Source organism: Syngnathoides biaculeatus, chromosome 4 (assembly GCF_019802595.1).
Source record: "Syngnathoides biaculeatus isolate LvHL_M chromosome 4, ASM1980259v1, whole genome shotgun sequence".
Classification (NCBI taxonomy): domain Eukaryota; kingdom Metazoa; phylum Chordata; class Actinopteri; order Syngnathiformes; family Syngnathidae; genus Syngnathoides; species Syngnathoides biaculeatus.
Window position 1 is genome coordinate 22,878,461 of NC_084643.1, and position 16,606 is coordinate 22,895,066.

A 16,606-nucleotide genomic window follows, 5' to 3' on the forward strand; every position below is an offset into this window, starting at 1 on the left:
CTAAATGTCTCAAATGCCTTGGATGTAAAGTTTCGTTATTTCCTCTTATCTCAGACAGTATCTTCTCCCTTTTTAGATATATTTACTGTATTAATCGTCACTAGTTAATTAAGTAATTTGAATGAAGTACATTTTTTTTTTTTACTATTTTGCTTATCTAATTTCATGAAACCAAGTTTGACTGCATGCATGCACGTAAAACCCAGGTTGCTAACTTAACGTAGCTTATGAAATACAGAATAAGAAATTTAAATTCTGTGATGGAACTGAAATTTAAACATTATGATGGAACTTTAGTTCATGAATATTTTTAAAGACATTTTGACTCGTAGTATATGGCATAACATACAAGGTCATACACAAATTCATGAAGGCCTGATCAAGAATGTTGACTTAAAAATATTTACATCTGGCATTAAGTCTGTCTATTAAAATGAACTTGTGGTATCTACAAGACACAGAGTAAAGTGTTATTTCTTGCACCTGAGAAGTTGTTACTGTACTATACCATTATTGTATTAAATGTATTGTTCTTTTTCTTGAAATAACCATACACAAATTTTCATTTAGAAAAAAAGTGGTGGAATGCCACACTTGCAGCTCTTTCAAACTCCATATTATTCCTTTAGTATGACTCCAGTGTATGTTGGCGAAGAATATAAATTTTGAACATGAACATTTTTTCTCCACCCACAAAGATCACTTTCATGTTTTCGTTGGAGACCTCAGCCCAGAAATAACTACAGAAGACGTTAAAGCTGCCTTTGGTCCTTTTGGCAGAATATCGTAAGTAATATTTGACTTTCCATATTACGTACTGGTGACAGAAGAAAATATAGTTTGTTTCAGACTATAAAGTGCACTGGATTATAAAGCGCAATATCATTGAATGATTCTTTTATGATATAAAATGCACCAGATTATACGGCATATTAAAGGAATACTCCGCTGAACAATGAAAAACCTTAATCCTTCATCCTAACCTTGGAAATTTGAGGTTAATCCGATATCATTTAATGGTGTTTTGAAAGATTTTAATTGACAATTACGAATTTTCATGGGCGCCGCCATTTTGGCAAGTCACATGACTAAAAAAACTGGCAGTGACTTGAACTGTCATATAAGTCACTGATACACACCCTATACTACTACTTCGATGTAAAAATGTATTTGCCCCATCCTGGTTATTTTGCATATCTATCACACACACATTTCAAATCATCAATCCAATTTTAATATCACTTATAGAAAATCTGAGCAATGTAATTGTCATTTGAAAACTGTGTTTTGTATTTCCTTGTTTTGTCTCTGTGTAATATTAAATTGGTTGATTTGAAACCTTTGTTTGTGTGATAGATGTGCAAAAAAAAAAAAAAAGGAAATCAGAAGGGGGCAAATCATTTTTCACAGCGCTGTGCAGTGGTACCTAGAGATACAAGTTTAATTTGTCCTGTGCCTGAGTTATTATCTCAATTTGCCCTTACAGTGAAGAAAATAAGTATTTGAAGACCCTGCTATATTGCAAGTTCTCCCATTTAGAAATCATGGAGGAGTCTGAAATTTTCATCGTAGGTGCATGTCCACAATGAGAGAGATAATCTATAAAGAAAAATCCAGAAATAATAATGTATGATTTTTTTTTTAAAACGATTTATTTTTGTGATACAGCTGCTAATAAGTATTTGAACACCTGTCTATCAAATAGAATTCTGACCCTCAAAGACCTGTTAGTCTACCTTTAAAAGTCCACCTCCACTTCATGTATTATCCTGAATCAGATGCACCTGTGTAAAGTTGTTAGCTGCACAAAGACACCTGTCTACACCATACAATCAGTAAGACTCAAACTTGTAACTTGGCCAAAACCAAAGAGCTGCCCAAAGACACCAGAGACAAAATTGTACAACTCCAATTGCTGGAAAGGGCGAGAGAAATAGCCAAGCAGCTTGGTGAAAAAAGCTCCACTGTTGGAGCAATCACTAGAAAATGGAAGAAGCTAAACATGAAGGTCAATCTCAATCGGAGTGGAGCCCCATGCAAGATATAACTCCGTGGGGTCTCAATGATCAGCCCAGGACTACACGACAAGACTTGGCCTTGACCTGAAAAGAGCTGGGACCACAGTTTCCAAGGTGACTGTTGGTAATACTCTAAGATGTCATGGTTTGAAGTCATGCATGGCATTGAAGGTTCCCCTGCTTATACCAGCACATGTCAAGGCCTGTTTGCCAATGACCATTTTGATTACACAGAGTAGTCATGGGAGAAGGTTTTGTGGTCAGATGAGACCAAAATGGAACTTTTTAGTCATAATTCCACTAACTGTTTGGAAAAAGACGAAGTTCTATCCCAAGAACACCATCCCTTCTGTGAAGCATGGAGGTGGTAGCATCATGCTTTGGGGGTGTTTTTCTGCACATGGGACAGCATGACTGCACTGTTTTGAGGAGAGTATAACCGCGGCCATGTGTTGTGTGAACCATTTTTCCCTCAGTCAGAGCATTGAAGATGGGTCGTGGCTGGGTCTTTCAACATGACAATGACCCGATGCACACAGCCATGAAAACCAAGGAGTGGTTCCGTAAGAAGCATATCAAGGTTCTGGCGTGGCCTAGCCAGTCTCCAGACCTAAACTCAATAGAAAACCTTTGGAGGGAGCTGAAACTCGGTGTTTCTCAGCGACAGCCCAGAAACCTGTTTGATCGAGAGATCTTAGTGAGCCAAAATCCCTCCTGGAGTGTGTACAAACCTGGTGAACAACTACAGGAAACGTTTGACCTCTGTAATTGCAAACAAAGGCTACTGTACCAAATATTAACATTGATTTTCTCAGGTGTTCAAATACTTATTTGCAGCTGTATCCCAAATCTTTAAAATATCAGAATATGCCACCAAGCCTTCCTCGGATTATTTCTATCTGAATTATGCCAAAATTCACGTGTCATTACATAGCACCAAAGCATGGCCAGTTGCAACTTTTTCTTTACAAAGTCTGAAACGTTCCCCCACAACAATCAACAATTCCTTTATCTCGGTGGTAGAAACTCCTCCTCTGTCTCCTCGTCAGAACTTTCACTTTTCTTATGCTGATGCATCTGTCACTCCTTTACTTCCTCTATCGTAAACTCCTCCTTAGCTCCGGAGCTTCAAAATAATTTTCACGTCCTTAGATGGCGTTATCAACTTGATGGATTTCTTATACTTGAGAATTGTATATACTGTATAGAGTCTGTAATTATGAGTTTACTCCTTAAAGAGTGTAGAGGGGGACGATCTAAAGCACACTAGGCAGGCAACTGTGTGGCGAAGCAGCAGCTAGTTCTTCAACTTGAGCTGTGTGCTGCTGAAGGGTTGAATAAAAAGTGACTAAAACTCAGTGGTGGCTCCTTTTCTTCATTCCCGTTTACCGAGGGCATTCCAATATGATTGACGTAGAAAGGTCATAACTCTGTCAAATATTCTATTATTTCACATCCATTGACATCATCTTCTTCTCACCACTTTCCTTCGCAATTGCCTTCTTGGGCCCCATGGTTGAAAATTCACTTGTACTAAATGCAAAATAAAGGGATGCGAACAAAGCTGCACAGAGATGCCACCGAGCCGAGGTGCACAAACGGAAAGACAGAGTGAAGCTCGAGAAGCTGAGTGGCACCTGTGCATTTCAGCATCTAAAAGATTGCAGCGACATCTACCGCCAGTCGACCATACATCAAATCCTGGCCAGCAACACAAAGCAAAAGATTGTCCGGGCAGCAAGTCGTATCTCGAAAAATTTGTACGTCAAGTTACTTGTATGTCAAAGTACCACTGTATGTTGAAGCATGTAACATATTACCCCACGAGGGCCCTGATTATGATAGCCATGGCAATCTATCATGCGATGCTACTTTTTTAGTTTACCACACTCGTACTAAAACATTTAGAAAGAGATGTGAGCGCTGTGTACCACATAAAATCAATTAAAAATCAGTAAGCACAAACAGAAATCATACATGAGGCACACCGGATTATACTATTAAGACACACTGTCAATTTTTGAGAAAATGTAAGGGTATAAAGTGCCCCTTACAGTCTGAAAAATGAAGGATAGGTGGCTGCTTGAGAGATCGATCATGTTATTTCCTGGTCAGTCTTTGAGGAATAAGAGCTTGTTGCGTTAAATATGGGTGTGTCATAGTGTTCATATTTCTGAAATCTTTCTACAGAGATGCACGTGTTGTGAAAGATATAACCACAGGGAAATCTAAAGGCTATGGCTTTGTGTCTTTCTTCAACAAGTGGGTAAGTAGTTGTTTCACTTTATAGTAGTTTGGGAGTTACTTGTTGGGGTAGGTGATATGGCCTCAAAATTATATAGTGATGTTTTCAGAAAATATTTCAATAACTATGAAAAATTTAACAAAATGACCAATGAACTAATTTGAGCTTTATAGTCATTATTTAAATGTTCAAAGTACAGAAATTTTCTTAGTAGGGTTTACACGATCAGGATTTTTTTGGTTTAAAGGAACCAATAACTGATGATTGATCCGATCAAAAGATGGAACAATGTCTATTTAAATGTCCTGTTCATTTACTGTATTTACTCGTGTACTTAATTGCTCAAAATTATATATTTACAACAAATGTGCCATAATTCCTCGTGTATAATGCACACCCCAAAGTTGACCTAAAAAAAATATCAGAAAACCCTTCTACCAACGTACAATGCGCACCACCATTTTGCTGCTTTCCATATGCTCAAATACTAGGAATTATTTGTATTTCTATTTTGCTAGGGTTGTACTTTTGTTTATACATTATATTGTTTTTAAAAAAATTGTGTGTACTACAGTCATTCATAATAATCTTTGTGCCTGTGCTGATGTAGCGGTAAAACTGTTCAGTATGTATTTCTGGACAGGCCACAGGAGATGCTTGTCCTGGTCCCTGCAATTGTCAAAACAGAAACCCTCTACCAACTAAAATACTGTAAATGCTCAATGATGGCATAACATTTTAATAATAGTGTTGATAACACGTACTATCGTAAATATATTTAACACAGTTTAACATAAACTTTGTGCAGAAACATTTTTTTGCATTAAATATTTATACATAAAATGTTTGTGCATAGTGCAGTTTATCCACAAACCTTGCCCAAGCCTTCAAAACAAGCATCCGACTCATGTCCGATCTGAAAAAGATCCATCGTAGCTACCTTTGCTGCATCATTGTGGAACTCATCATTGATGACTTGGTACAGTTCCGGTGCCTCCTGCATTGCATCATGAACAGTGATTTCCATTTTGCTCCACAGCATGACATCCTCTGTGCCATCCATGGCGTTTGTGAGGAAACATTTTTTGAAGACAGTGCTAACAGCATAGCCTCTTGCCCTCCATTCGGCTACAATGTATCGCAGGTTTTCTATGGGGTTAGGTTGCTATCAAAACAGCAAGAGTTCAAACTATGTAGAAACAAGCGTAATGGGCACATAAAAAAAAAATGGGGAGCATTTTAATTGTGTGCGCCCTCCCTGGTTGACCACTTCTTCGGCAGGAGTGATGACACTTTTCTTTTAGAAGCGACCGCATAACCAGCCCTTGTAGTCGACATATTTTGTCTTAGTTTAAGTTCAATCAAACTCTCGGGGAGGCGCTTCTGATGTTTGGTACAGTAACAACAAATATGCGACACTAACGATTGTAAAAAGACAAACTCCGGCGAGCAGGTCAGCGAGCTCAGCTTGGTGGCGCTCATTACTCTAATACATAGAAATGTGTAACATAAGACATCGAATATCACATCGAAATGTATATGTATACCTTTTTTTAACCACTATGTACCTGTATATGACTATACATTTGATTTTCTTTATTTTTGATCCATACCTAAATATAATTATCTCTTGATTTATTTTTTTTTATATATATTTTTGGAAAATTTAGTGCATTATATATGAGAAATTACAGTATATTTTTTAATCTGTTTGTGTCAGTGAAGCATAATGATACAGAACTGATTATTGGTCTTCTATTTCTAATTGTAAGATATTTGCTTTTCCTCCATAAAGGATGGAAATCACTGCTCTGGTCAGATCAAGTATTCAGTCAGGTCAAGTCAACATTGCAACATAACGGAAATAATGGATGCTAAGTTACTATAATTAAATTACTTTATTGTAATTAAATTACTTCATCCCCACCGAAATGTTAGAGCATGATTCGAAAGAACATCAATGTGTTTATATACAACCACTAGCAAGAAAGCTCGCACTACTTTGCTAGGCCACGTTTTGTTGCTTGCTTGCGAGCTGTATCGTATTTAAAAGTACGTTAATATATCTCAAGCAAACCTTGAATTAAAGTACTCTCTTGAGCACCGGTGAGCACAGTGTTTCCCCATTTAGTTCTTGTAATACGACGCGATTGATTGTCATGCCCGTAGTAACAAGTGTATTTAGCAGCATTTGAATTGACCCCTCCGCATCGCTGACCAATCAGAGGCCAAAGATCTGCATAAACCACGGCCCTTTTGGCATCCGCCGTTCCCTCAGACAACGTTGCATGGTCCAGTATAGCTTTTGTTAGCGTTTTATCGCGTATTTGGATACTTTAACAATCGATATGGTTAAGAGGTGAAGTCACGGACTTTCTAATAGTGACGACAGGTATCCTGAAAGGCTAGTTGGTGGAGTGCAATTCGTACCCTTTCCAAAACCGAAGACCCAGTACGAAAAATGTCTTCGATGGATCAAACTTTGTGGAAGACCGCATCATCAACTGAATCCATCTAATATCAACTGTAACACAAGACCGAGTACGAAAAATGTCTTCGATGGATCAAACTTTGTGGAAGATCGTATGATCAACTGAATCCATCTAAAATCAACCGGAACTGATATGTTTGCACGAAGGTAAGCCCTAAATTTGATTTTCAATACATGTCTCATATAAATGAATTAGTAGTTCTTCGCTTGCATAACATAGCTACGTGTGAATGATTGACACACTCGATCTGTGTTGAGCGATATTTTGCGATGATCTGACTGCACAAACGTGTCTCTGTTCGGCGGCTACCGAGCTTAGCTAAACCGGACTAGCGAGTCCTAAATGCCTTCGACGTGCACCGAGACACCAAGACTGAAGGAAGGATGTTTGAGGACACTATAAAGTAGTTATTGTCGTACTCGGTCGGGACTTACGTAGGTTTGGCACTAATTCAAGAATAATTATTGAGGGGAGCGCGTGACGTTACACAAAGAAAACGAGAGAAACAACTCGTAAATCAAGCCTCGCCTTCTTTTCCTTCATACAGCGGTTCACAAACTGCTGTACAGATACACATACAGATTCTGCACACAAGTGTGATATGACCCTAACCTTTAGGTTATAATATATTTTATTATGTGGCTTCTCGGTCTTCCTCTGACTCCGGGAAGATCTCGCGCTAATATCAATGGTTTCTCCGTCGATATGCATGTAAATACCATTGAAATACCCCTTGCTGAAATACTTGAAGCCCTGCTGTCTGCTTTTCAACGATATTTCACTATTCGCCAAGAATGCGAGTGAGAAATCAGCTGGTAAATCGGACAATTTCGCTCTAGTCTTTTCTTCCTGCGCCGCCATTTTTGCTAATTTTTTTGTCTGAGGTTAGCACACGTTGGGGTGACGTAACTTCAGGAGGCGTGGTTAAGTGCCCTGTACGGAGGGGTCAATTGACAAGGTAAAGATCAATGATCTTAAAAAATACGATGCAGTGGCATCCAAGACTTTATTGCAGTAGACTGACAAAGTGCTATCGTGAAAGCGCAATTTTTTTCATCTCTTATAGTCTGATTATGTGCTGTCTGTCCCATTTTAATTTTTTTTTTTTATAACTACATTGGCTGTCATATTTATAGTAGTACATCAAAATACATGGGGAAAAAAAACCCATAATACTACGATATAAAAGTAAACCAGCTTTTGGGTTCAGATATATTGTGCAGGATTGCAACTCAGAGTACTGTATTTTCACAACCATAAGGCCCACTTAAAAGTCTTACATTTTTTCCAAAATGGATGGGGTGCCTTATAATGGGGCGTGCCTTATGTGTGCACTGAGCTTCAAAATCTGTAAATTTTGTTTTACTTTGAACACTCCGCTTGAGTGATGGCAGCATTTCCGGCCAACACCCTGCTTATATAGAGGAAAGGCGGACGTGACTGAGGACAGCATGCGTACATTAAAGGGGGAAAGTTGGGTGTGGCAGAGGATGCTCCAGGTATGCCCCCCAGTATGTGTATTGTCCAAAACAACCTTTTGGCTAAGGCCATCCATAAAAATATTTAGGTTTCCTGTAACCCGACCGAACGTAAATATTCAACAGCAAATAATATTGCTGACATCTGCATTTTTTTTTTTTTTAAATACACAAAGGGAACGTAAGTCTGGACAAAGGAAGTAACCTGGCTCCTGTCTCAAGTACGAACCATTCAGGAAGTGATTTTCTCGCCGTCTGCCTCACGCTATCGGCTATAATGGTGGTTCGCTTGCCATTTGGTTTCTCGCTTATTTTGAACAGCGAATACATCGTGAGTAATAAGTTGACAAAGGTGAGCCCTTCTTTAACACTCCATGAGGCATTCAAACAAATTGCCCCCGAAGAATTTGGAGATGACATGATATCTGAGATAAAGGCAATGCAACTGGAGCAAACGCACGGTGGCATCCAAAGCGAATGTTCTCATGATTTTGAGACATTATTGCAGTGCGATCCAGATCTTAGGGTAGTGATTTTTCATTTGAGGAAAAATGCCACTGCTGAACGGCCCAAAATAGGATGCATTTGTCACTATGATGGCAGCTGCCAGGGAAAAGTCAAGACCTTTCCTTCCCGTTAAAAAATAAAGGTGATCTTGGAAACAGCCACGTTTTAGACAAAGTCCTGGAAGTGGTCAACAGAGCCAGCGCCTCATTCCCAAGTTCAGTATCCAAAGAAGAAGCTACGTATGTTATCCAGATATGCCCATCAGTGATTTTTAAATCATTATTGGAAAGTTAAAAATGTGAATTGAAAAAAATTTATATATATATATATACAAAAGCTAAAACATAAGGTACACTGAATATATTTATTGGTGGTATATGGACCAAAATATTTTCAGAATATTATGAAATGGACCTTTTCAAGAAAAAAAAAATTCCTGCCTACTTGTTTTTTTTTTTTCCCACTCTTGTTACTGAAAACCAAAATATTTTTATGGATGGCGTAAGGAACCCCGAAAATGTCGCATCACAACGACTGCTGTGGAGAAAGCAAGAGGCTTACAGAAACTACCGTAATTTCTCGAGTATATGGCGTCCTGAAGTATAATGCGCAAAGTTGACCTAAAAAAATCAGGAAAACCATTCTACCAATGTACAATGCGCATCACCAATTTGCTGCTACCCATATGCTCAAAATATTGGGAATTATCTGTATTTATATTTTGTTAGATTTGTACTTGTATTGTTTTTTAAAAAAAAATGTCTGTACAACAATCATTAATAATAATCATTGTGCATGTGCTGATGGAGCCGTAATATAATCTCGAGACAGGCTACGCTTGACTTGGTCCCCGTAATTGTCAGAACAGAATCCCTTAACCAACTAAAATAAATCCTCGATGATGGTATAACATTTTATTAATACTGTTGATAACACATTACAGTCTTAATAAATAAATATTTTACTACTTGACATTTTTTTGCATGGAGTATTTGTGCATAAAACGTTCGTTTGTGGTGCAGTTTATCCTCTACATTACACATCCTTGGCCAAGACTTCAAAAGCAACATCCGGCTCCTCTCCAATCTGAAAAATATATATTGTAGCTACCTTTGGTGAATTGGTCCAGTTCTGGTGCCTCCTGAATTTATGAACAGTGATCCTATTTTGCTACCACAGCATGTCATCCTCTATGCCATCAATGGCGTTTGTGGGGAAACATTTTTTTTAATCCCAAGAGTTTTGGTTCCGCAGCGCAGCCTCTTGCCCACCTGACGCCATAGCTTTCCTATCGCGTCAGGAAACGAGGGTAATAAGGACATGAAAAAAAAAAAAAGCGACCATTTCAATTGTGTGCACTCTCCCGTGCTTTTTTTTTTATGTGCCCATGACGCTCGTATTACGTAGTTTGAGCTCGTTATTTTTATATCCACCTGAAGCCATTGAGGCAAGCTATTGTTTCGGACTGCGGCACTACTTCAGGCTTGGCGGCGTCATCGGCACGAATGATGACATTTCTTTTAAAAGCAACTGCACAATTAGCCGTTAGTAGCAACAAACATGTTACGCTAACGATCGTAAAATGCACACTCCCCGAGGAGGTCATAGAGTTCAAGTAGGGGGCACACATTACGGTAATAAACATAAATGTGTAACATAAGACATCGAATATCATATCGAAATGTATATGTGTACCTTTTTTTTTTTTTTTTTTTAACCATTCTATATACCTGTGTACAACTATACAATGTGATTGTATTTTCCATCCATGCCTAAATTTAATGCGCTTCATTAACTTTTTGAAAATATTTTTGGAAAAATTTGACCATTATTTTCGAGAAATTATGGTAAATAGTAGGCACGAATGAATAAGTGCTGCCACCCAGAGGTCAGATGCGGAATTACACTAAAGTATTAGATTAATAAGGCTGTGTACAAATGTAACTGATTAATAGCGAAAATAATAAATATGCAAAAACAGAAGAATACTTTGACATCTTGCAGGGCAGAACACATCGACCAAAACAGCCGAGGTGATCGACTGGTCGATCAAATCGACATGTTAGGCACCCCTGCCCTACGTGGTTGGGATATTTGTTTTTGCAAACTGTAGCCCACACACACATGAAATTGAAAGATTGTTTGCACATGTAGTAGCAGCCAATACTTCCCAGAATTTAATGGAGGTCTTTCAGTGTCTTCTTTTCGAAAATTTTCCTGACTGATGCCTTTAAACATTCAGGTCTCTGATACTGTGCTAGCCCTCTGCGAATCATCGCTTGTGCATGTAAGGAAGTATAAAGTGGCATTAATTTTAATTTAGTTTAACAAATGGCTTAAATATGAAATTTTACCGGGGTCTGATAATTTTTCATATCCACCATATAGCCTGTATTTTACTTTTTTGTCAGCCAGTTGAGATGTCAAATGCAATTAATTTCATTTCCCTTGTGTGTGTGTGTGTGTTGTGTGTGTGTGTGTGTGTGTGTGTGTGTGTGTGTGTGTGTGTGTGTGTGTGTGTTTTTCTAGGAAGCTGAAAATGCCATTCAGCAGATGGGGGGTCAATGGTTAGGAGGCAGGCAAATCCGAACAAACTGGGCCACAAGAAAACCCCCTGGGCCAAAGACCAGCTATGAAAGTATGTGATTATAAATAAATATGGAGCGACTGCTCGCTCATGTTAGATGTTGTCATGCAGTATTTTCTTTTTCTCAGCAGGTAACTCCAAGCACCTGTCCTTTGATGAAGTTGTAAACCAGTCCAGCCCCAGTAATTGCACCGTGTACTGTGGTGGTGTCAGCACTGGACTGACAGGTGAAACTGCCTCTACCAATTTTAATGACATCATAATTACGTTCCATTGATTTATTTTTCACATGATTGCAAATAATTATGTACATACATACAGACTGCAACTTATACAGTGGGTATGGACAATATTTAGACCCACTTAAATTAGTTATATTTCAGATGTTTGCTCAAATTGTTTTTCATTTTTTCCACATCAGTGTACACACACCACCCGTTATTGACAGAAATAATATATTGTTAAGAAAGTAAATGATACGTCACACAGCCATTACTATTAGACCTTTTGGTGTAACACTCATTTATTTAACTCCGGTGTTTTCCATTTCTGCTCATCATCCTTGAGATAGTTCTACACCTTTATTGGAGTTCAGCTGTCTGATTATAATGATTGGATTTGATTAGGAATGCCACACACCTGTCCATATAAGACCTTACAGCGCAAATAAATGAGAATTAGGAGGTCAGAGCACCTGCCTGTAAATCTTCAAGACTACGGTGGCAAGGCAAAAATCTAGCCAAGTTTACAAAAAAATCTGCTGCGTTTAAGGGTCCTAAGAGCATGGGTGGCCTTCATAATCCTTAAATGGAAGATGTTTGGGATGACCAGAACCCTTTTTAGAGCTGGCTGTCCATCAAAATTGAGCTATCGGGGGGTAAGAACCTCGGTGAGAGAGGTAAAGAAGAACTCAAAGATCACTATGGATGACCTCCAGAGATGGAGACAGGAGACGTGACAAAGTTCTAGAAACTTAACCATTACTACAGCCCTCCACCAGTTTGAGCTTAATGGCAGAGTGGCCTGACAGAAGCCTCTCCTCAGTGCAAGACACTTGAAAGCCTGCATGGAATTTGCTTGGAAAAAAAACCACCTGAACTCTAAAATGGTGGAAAATAAAATATATGATTTGATGAGACCAAGATTGAACTTTTTGGGATTCAATTTAAGTGGTATCTTGAGGCAACCAGGCACTGTTCAATATAGTCCCAGCAGTAAAGGATGGTGGTGGTAGCATATGATATGAGGGTGTTTTTCAACTGCAGCGACAGAACAACAAGTTGCAATCAAATGAAAGATGAATTTAAGTCCTAAGAGCATGGGTGGCCTTCATAATCCTTAAATGGAAGATGTTTGGGATGACCAGAACCCTTTTTAGAGCTGGCTGTCCATCAAAATTGAGCTATCGGGGGGTAAGAACCTTGGTGAGAGAGGTAATGAAGAACTCAAAGATCACTATGGATGACCTCCAGAGATGGAGACAGAAGACGCGACAAAGTTCTAGAAACTTAACCATCTCTACAGTCCTCCACCAGTTGGAGCTTAATGGCAGAGTGGCCAGACAGAAGATAACTGGAGAGGATCTTCACAGAGGAATGACAGAGGATCCCCACATTCAGGTGTAATAAGTTTTTGAGTCAGTCCCAAAAATACGACTATACAGTGTTCCCCTGTTATTCGCTTGGGTGACGTTCCTTACACCCCTACGAATAACAAAAATCCACGAATAATGGATGCAGTATAAATACACACTGGTTACACTGTCAGCTTGCATGCCACCATGTTTTAGTAATCTACCATATGATGCCGTTGACGAGGAACAGTTGCATTTCACATCTGTAGGCTATCGAGGCAAGTCATTACTGACAATGTTGTACACACTCAAGTGTAGCATCGAAAGTAAAATTATCACACCACAGAGGACACCTGTGGAGGAGCAGCGGCTCGACACTGAGTCCCTCCCGGATGACCGAGCTTGTCACCCTATCGCCAAAGGGAAAGCCCGGACACCCTTTGGAGGAAAGTCATTTCGGCCGCTCTTATCTGGGGCCTTGTTCTTCGGTCACGACCCACATCTGGTGTCCATAGGTGAGGGTAGTAACGTACATCGACTGGTAAATTGAGAGGTTCGCTTTTTATCTTAGCTCCCTCTTCACTACAATGGACCAATACAAAGTCTGCATCACTGCAGACGCTGTACCAATGCGCCTGTCGATCTCCGGCTCCATTCTTCCCTCACTCATGAACAAGACCCAGAGATACTTGAACCCCTTCACTTTGGGCAAGATCTCATCCATCACCACCAAACAAATCTCTGCGGTCCATATAATGGGATTATTGTTTGTCGTCAGTGCCACGCCCCCTCTCCAACACGTCAAGATCTGCCCGTGTGTATTCTTGCTCAAACGCATAGGCTTGAACATTGTACATTATGCTATTATTAATTTTTTAATTGAATCTATATTAAGTATTGATGACAATTACCTTCCATTTTTGCCTTCCAGAACAACTGATGAGACAGACCTTTTCTCCTTTTGGGCAAATTATGGAAATAAGGGTTTTCCCAGATAAAGGCTATTCGTTTATAAGGTATGTTGAAACAAAATGTTCTAGAATGTCTGAAATACTATACCAGAATGTGTGAAATGTTCCGTTTTTTTCTACTTCCTATAAAATACAGAATTTACGAATACCCCCTTTCAGACAATGATAACAGCACTAAAATGAGTTAAAAGTATTAGGCGGAAATTAAATAAAGGGGAATATTGTAATACATGAAGTGAGGTTTTATGGCAGAACTTTTGTATCACTCTATTAGTTTTATGTACAGTGCTGTGAAAAACATATTGCCCCCCCTTCTCAAATGCTTACTTGTGCATAGTTTCCCCACTTCCTTCAAGATCATTTCTGTTTGAAACTGCATTAGTCTGCCCAAAAGTGCATTTTCAGTTTCTGTCTGAAATTCATGCATCACTGAAACATCCTGCCCAAGATAGGAATGTTGATGCAAGGAGAACCCGTGACTAGCATTGCTTGGATGAGGGGGCAAGCATTTGGGTTAGCTCGGGTGATACCCATTTCTTCTGATCATCATGGAGGTGGTTCTACACCAGGGGCGCGATTGTGAGGCAGTCTTGGTCTATCGTGGGACGGCATGCCAAAAGAAAAAAAAGTCGTCAGCCAATGTTCCCTCTAAACTGAGCATGTGCGCAATTGTGCACCATTGATGCAGTCTCTGCAGATATTCTGAATTGCGAGCAAAAAAAAATAAAATTCAATGCAAATTGAAAGTATAACATAAAGATATTCAGTTTGTGGCATTTTGCAATTTGATTCAATGAGTGAGGGATGACTGGTTGTTAGATCCAATGGCACAATCCACACATACTGTAAAAAATGAAAAGAAGCCACTGTTTTCTTTTCAGCAACAAACGGAACTTTCTCTAACAACGACCGCTGCTCCGCCACACATTTTTTTTCTTCCCCTAATTTCTTTTCCGAGTGGGAAAGGTCTGGTCTGAAGCCAAAGTAGAAAGTGCAGGATGAGATGATGTGTAACTTTAAAATTCCACCTTGGCACAGCCTGATCCAGGATGAAAGCACAGACAAAACAGTGCACAAAAAGCTAATTCTGTATTTTAAATGTTGGAGGTAACATAACATTAACCTTAAAATGTTTTGGGAGCATCATCATCATCATCATTCTCCCTTGTAGCTCGTGAGAGGCTGGCTGCTTGAAAATTAGATCTTGGGGTAAAAAAAAAAATAGTCTGGGCACCCCTGTTCTACACTTTCATTGGAGTATATATAATAAATGTCAAATAGCTATTAGTTTTCAGACCCTTTGATTAGTATTTCGCAGAATCAACCTTTTGCGTTGATGAAGCCATGGGTCTTTTGGGGAATGATACAGGTTTTTCACATTTGGATTTGGGATTCACTGCCATTCCTCCTTACAGATTCTTTCTGGTTTTGTCGGGTTGGATTGTGAATGCTGGTAGACAGCCATTTCCAGATCACTCCAGAGATTCTCAAATGAGTTTAAGCCAGTGCTCTCACTGGGCCATTAAAGAACAGTTAGAGTTCTTAAGGAACCCACTCCTTTATTTTGACCGTGTGCTGAGGTGATGGTGAACCTTCGGCCCAGTCTGAGGTCTTGAGTACTCGAGAAGATTTTCCGTCCAGGATATCACTCTATTTCGCCGCATTTACCTTTCTTTCGATTGCAACCAGTCCAGTCCCTGCAGCTGAAAAACACCCTCAGCATGATGCTGCCACCACTATGCTTCACTGTTGGGACTGCATTGTACAGGTTATGAGTGCAATGTTTGGTTTTCTCCACAGCTATCTGAAAATTAAGGCCAAAAAGTTTAATCTTGGTCTCATCAGACCAGAGAATCCTATTTGTTACCATCTTGGAGTCCTTGGTGTTATTTATTTTATTTGTATTTTAACATATTTCATCCGAGCTTTCATGTCTTGAACTATGGAGAAGCTCTGCCATAAACTTCCAACTGTTGGAGGGCTGCAGTGATGGTTGATTTTTCTTGAACTTTCTCAAATCTCCTGACTTAAGCTCTTTGATTCCTCTTTACCTCGCTCACCAAAGCTCTTCTCCCCTAATTACTCAGTTTGGCTGGACGGCCAGCTCTAGGAAGGGTTGGGGTTGTCCCAGACGTCTTCCATTTAAGGGTTATGGAGCCCACTGTGCTTTTCGGAACCTCAAGTGCAGCAGATTATTATTATTTTTTTAAATAACTTTGGCCAGATCTGTGCCTTGCCACTTTTCTTTCTCTGCGCTTTTCAGGCAGCTCCTTTGGCTTCATGATTCTCACTTGCTCTGACATGCACTGTGAGCTATAAGGTCTTATATGGACAGGTGTTTGACTTTCCTAATCATGTCCAATCAGTGTAATTAAACAGCTAAAATCCAATGGAGGTGTAGAACCATCTCAGGGATGATCTGAAGAAATGGACTCTGCCTGAGTTCAATGATTGTCACAGTAAATGGTGTAAATACTTATGGCTGTTTCTTTTTTTTTTTTTAATTAATCTGCAAGAATTCCAAGTTAATTTTTTTTCTGTCATTATGGGCTGCTGTCTGTATGTTAATGAGGAAAATAATTTGGCAAATGGCTGTAATGGACTGAAACCTTTCAGGGGGTCAGAATACTTTACTTTAAATTATGCAAAAATACCAGATTTTGAGAAGGGGGTGCGTATTTCTCTGGATATAGAGTGCATTGTGAAAGTATTCAGTCCTCTTCAACTTTTCAACC

At 39.3% G+C, this 16,606-nt stretch overlaps 1 protein-coding gene across 4 annotated transcripts in view; it reads left to right on the top strand.

Moving 5' to 3' along the window:
• LOC133499626 (cytotoxic granule associated RNA binding protein TIA1-like) overlaps positions 1–16,606 on the top strand; it is a 42,728-nt gene that overhangs the window by 8,593 nt on the left and 17,529 nt on the right. For 3 of the 4 annotated variants that reach the window (XM_061817847.1, XM_061817844.1, XM_061817845.1), the window contains exons 6-10: positions 699–786; positions 4,209–4,284; positions 11,270–11,378; positions 11,456–11,554; positions 13,832–13,916. In XM_061817847.1, the coding sequence (XP_061673831.1) occupies positions 699–786; positions 4,209–4,284; positions 11,270–11,378; positions 11,456–11,554; positions 13,832–13,916 (457 nt within the window). The remainder of the gene's footprint in view (positions 1–698; positions 787–4,208; positions 4,285–11,269; positions 11,379–11,455; positions 11,555–13,831; positions 13,917–16,606) is intronic. The other variant, XM_061817846.1, reaches the window with a different exon arrangement.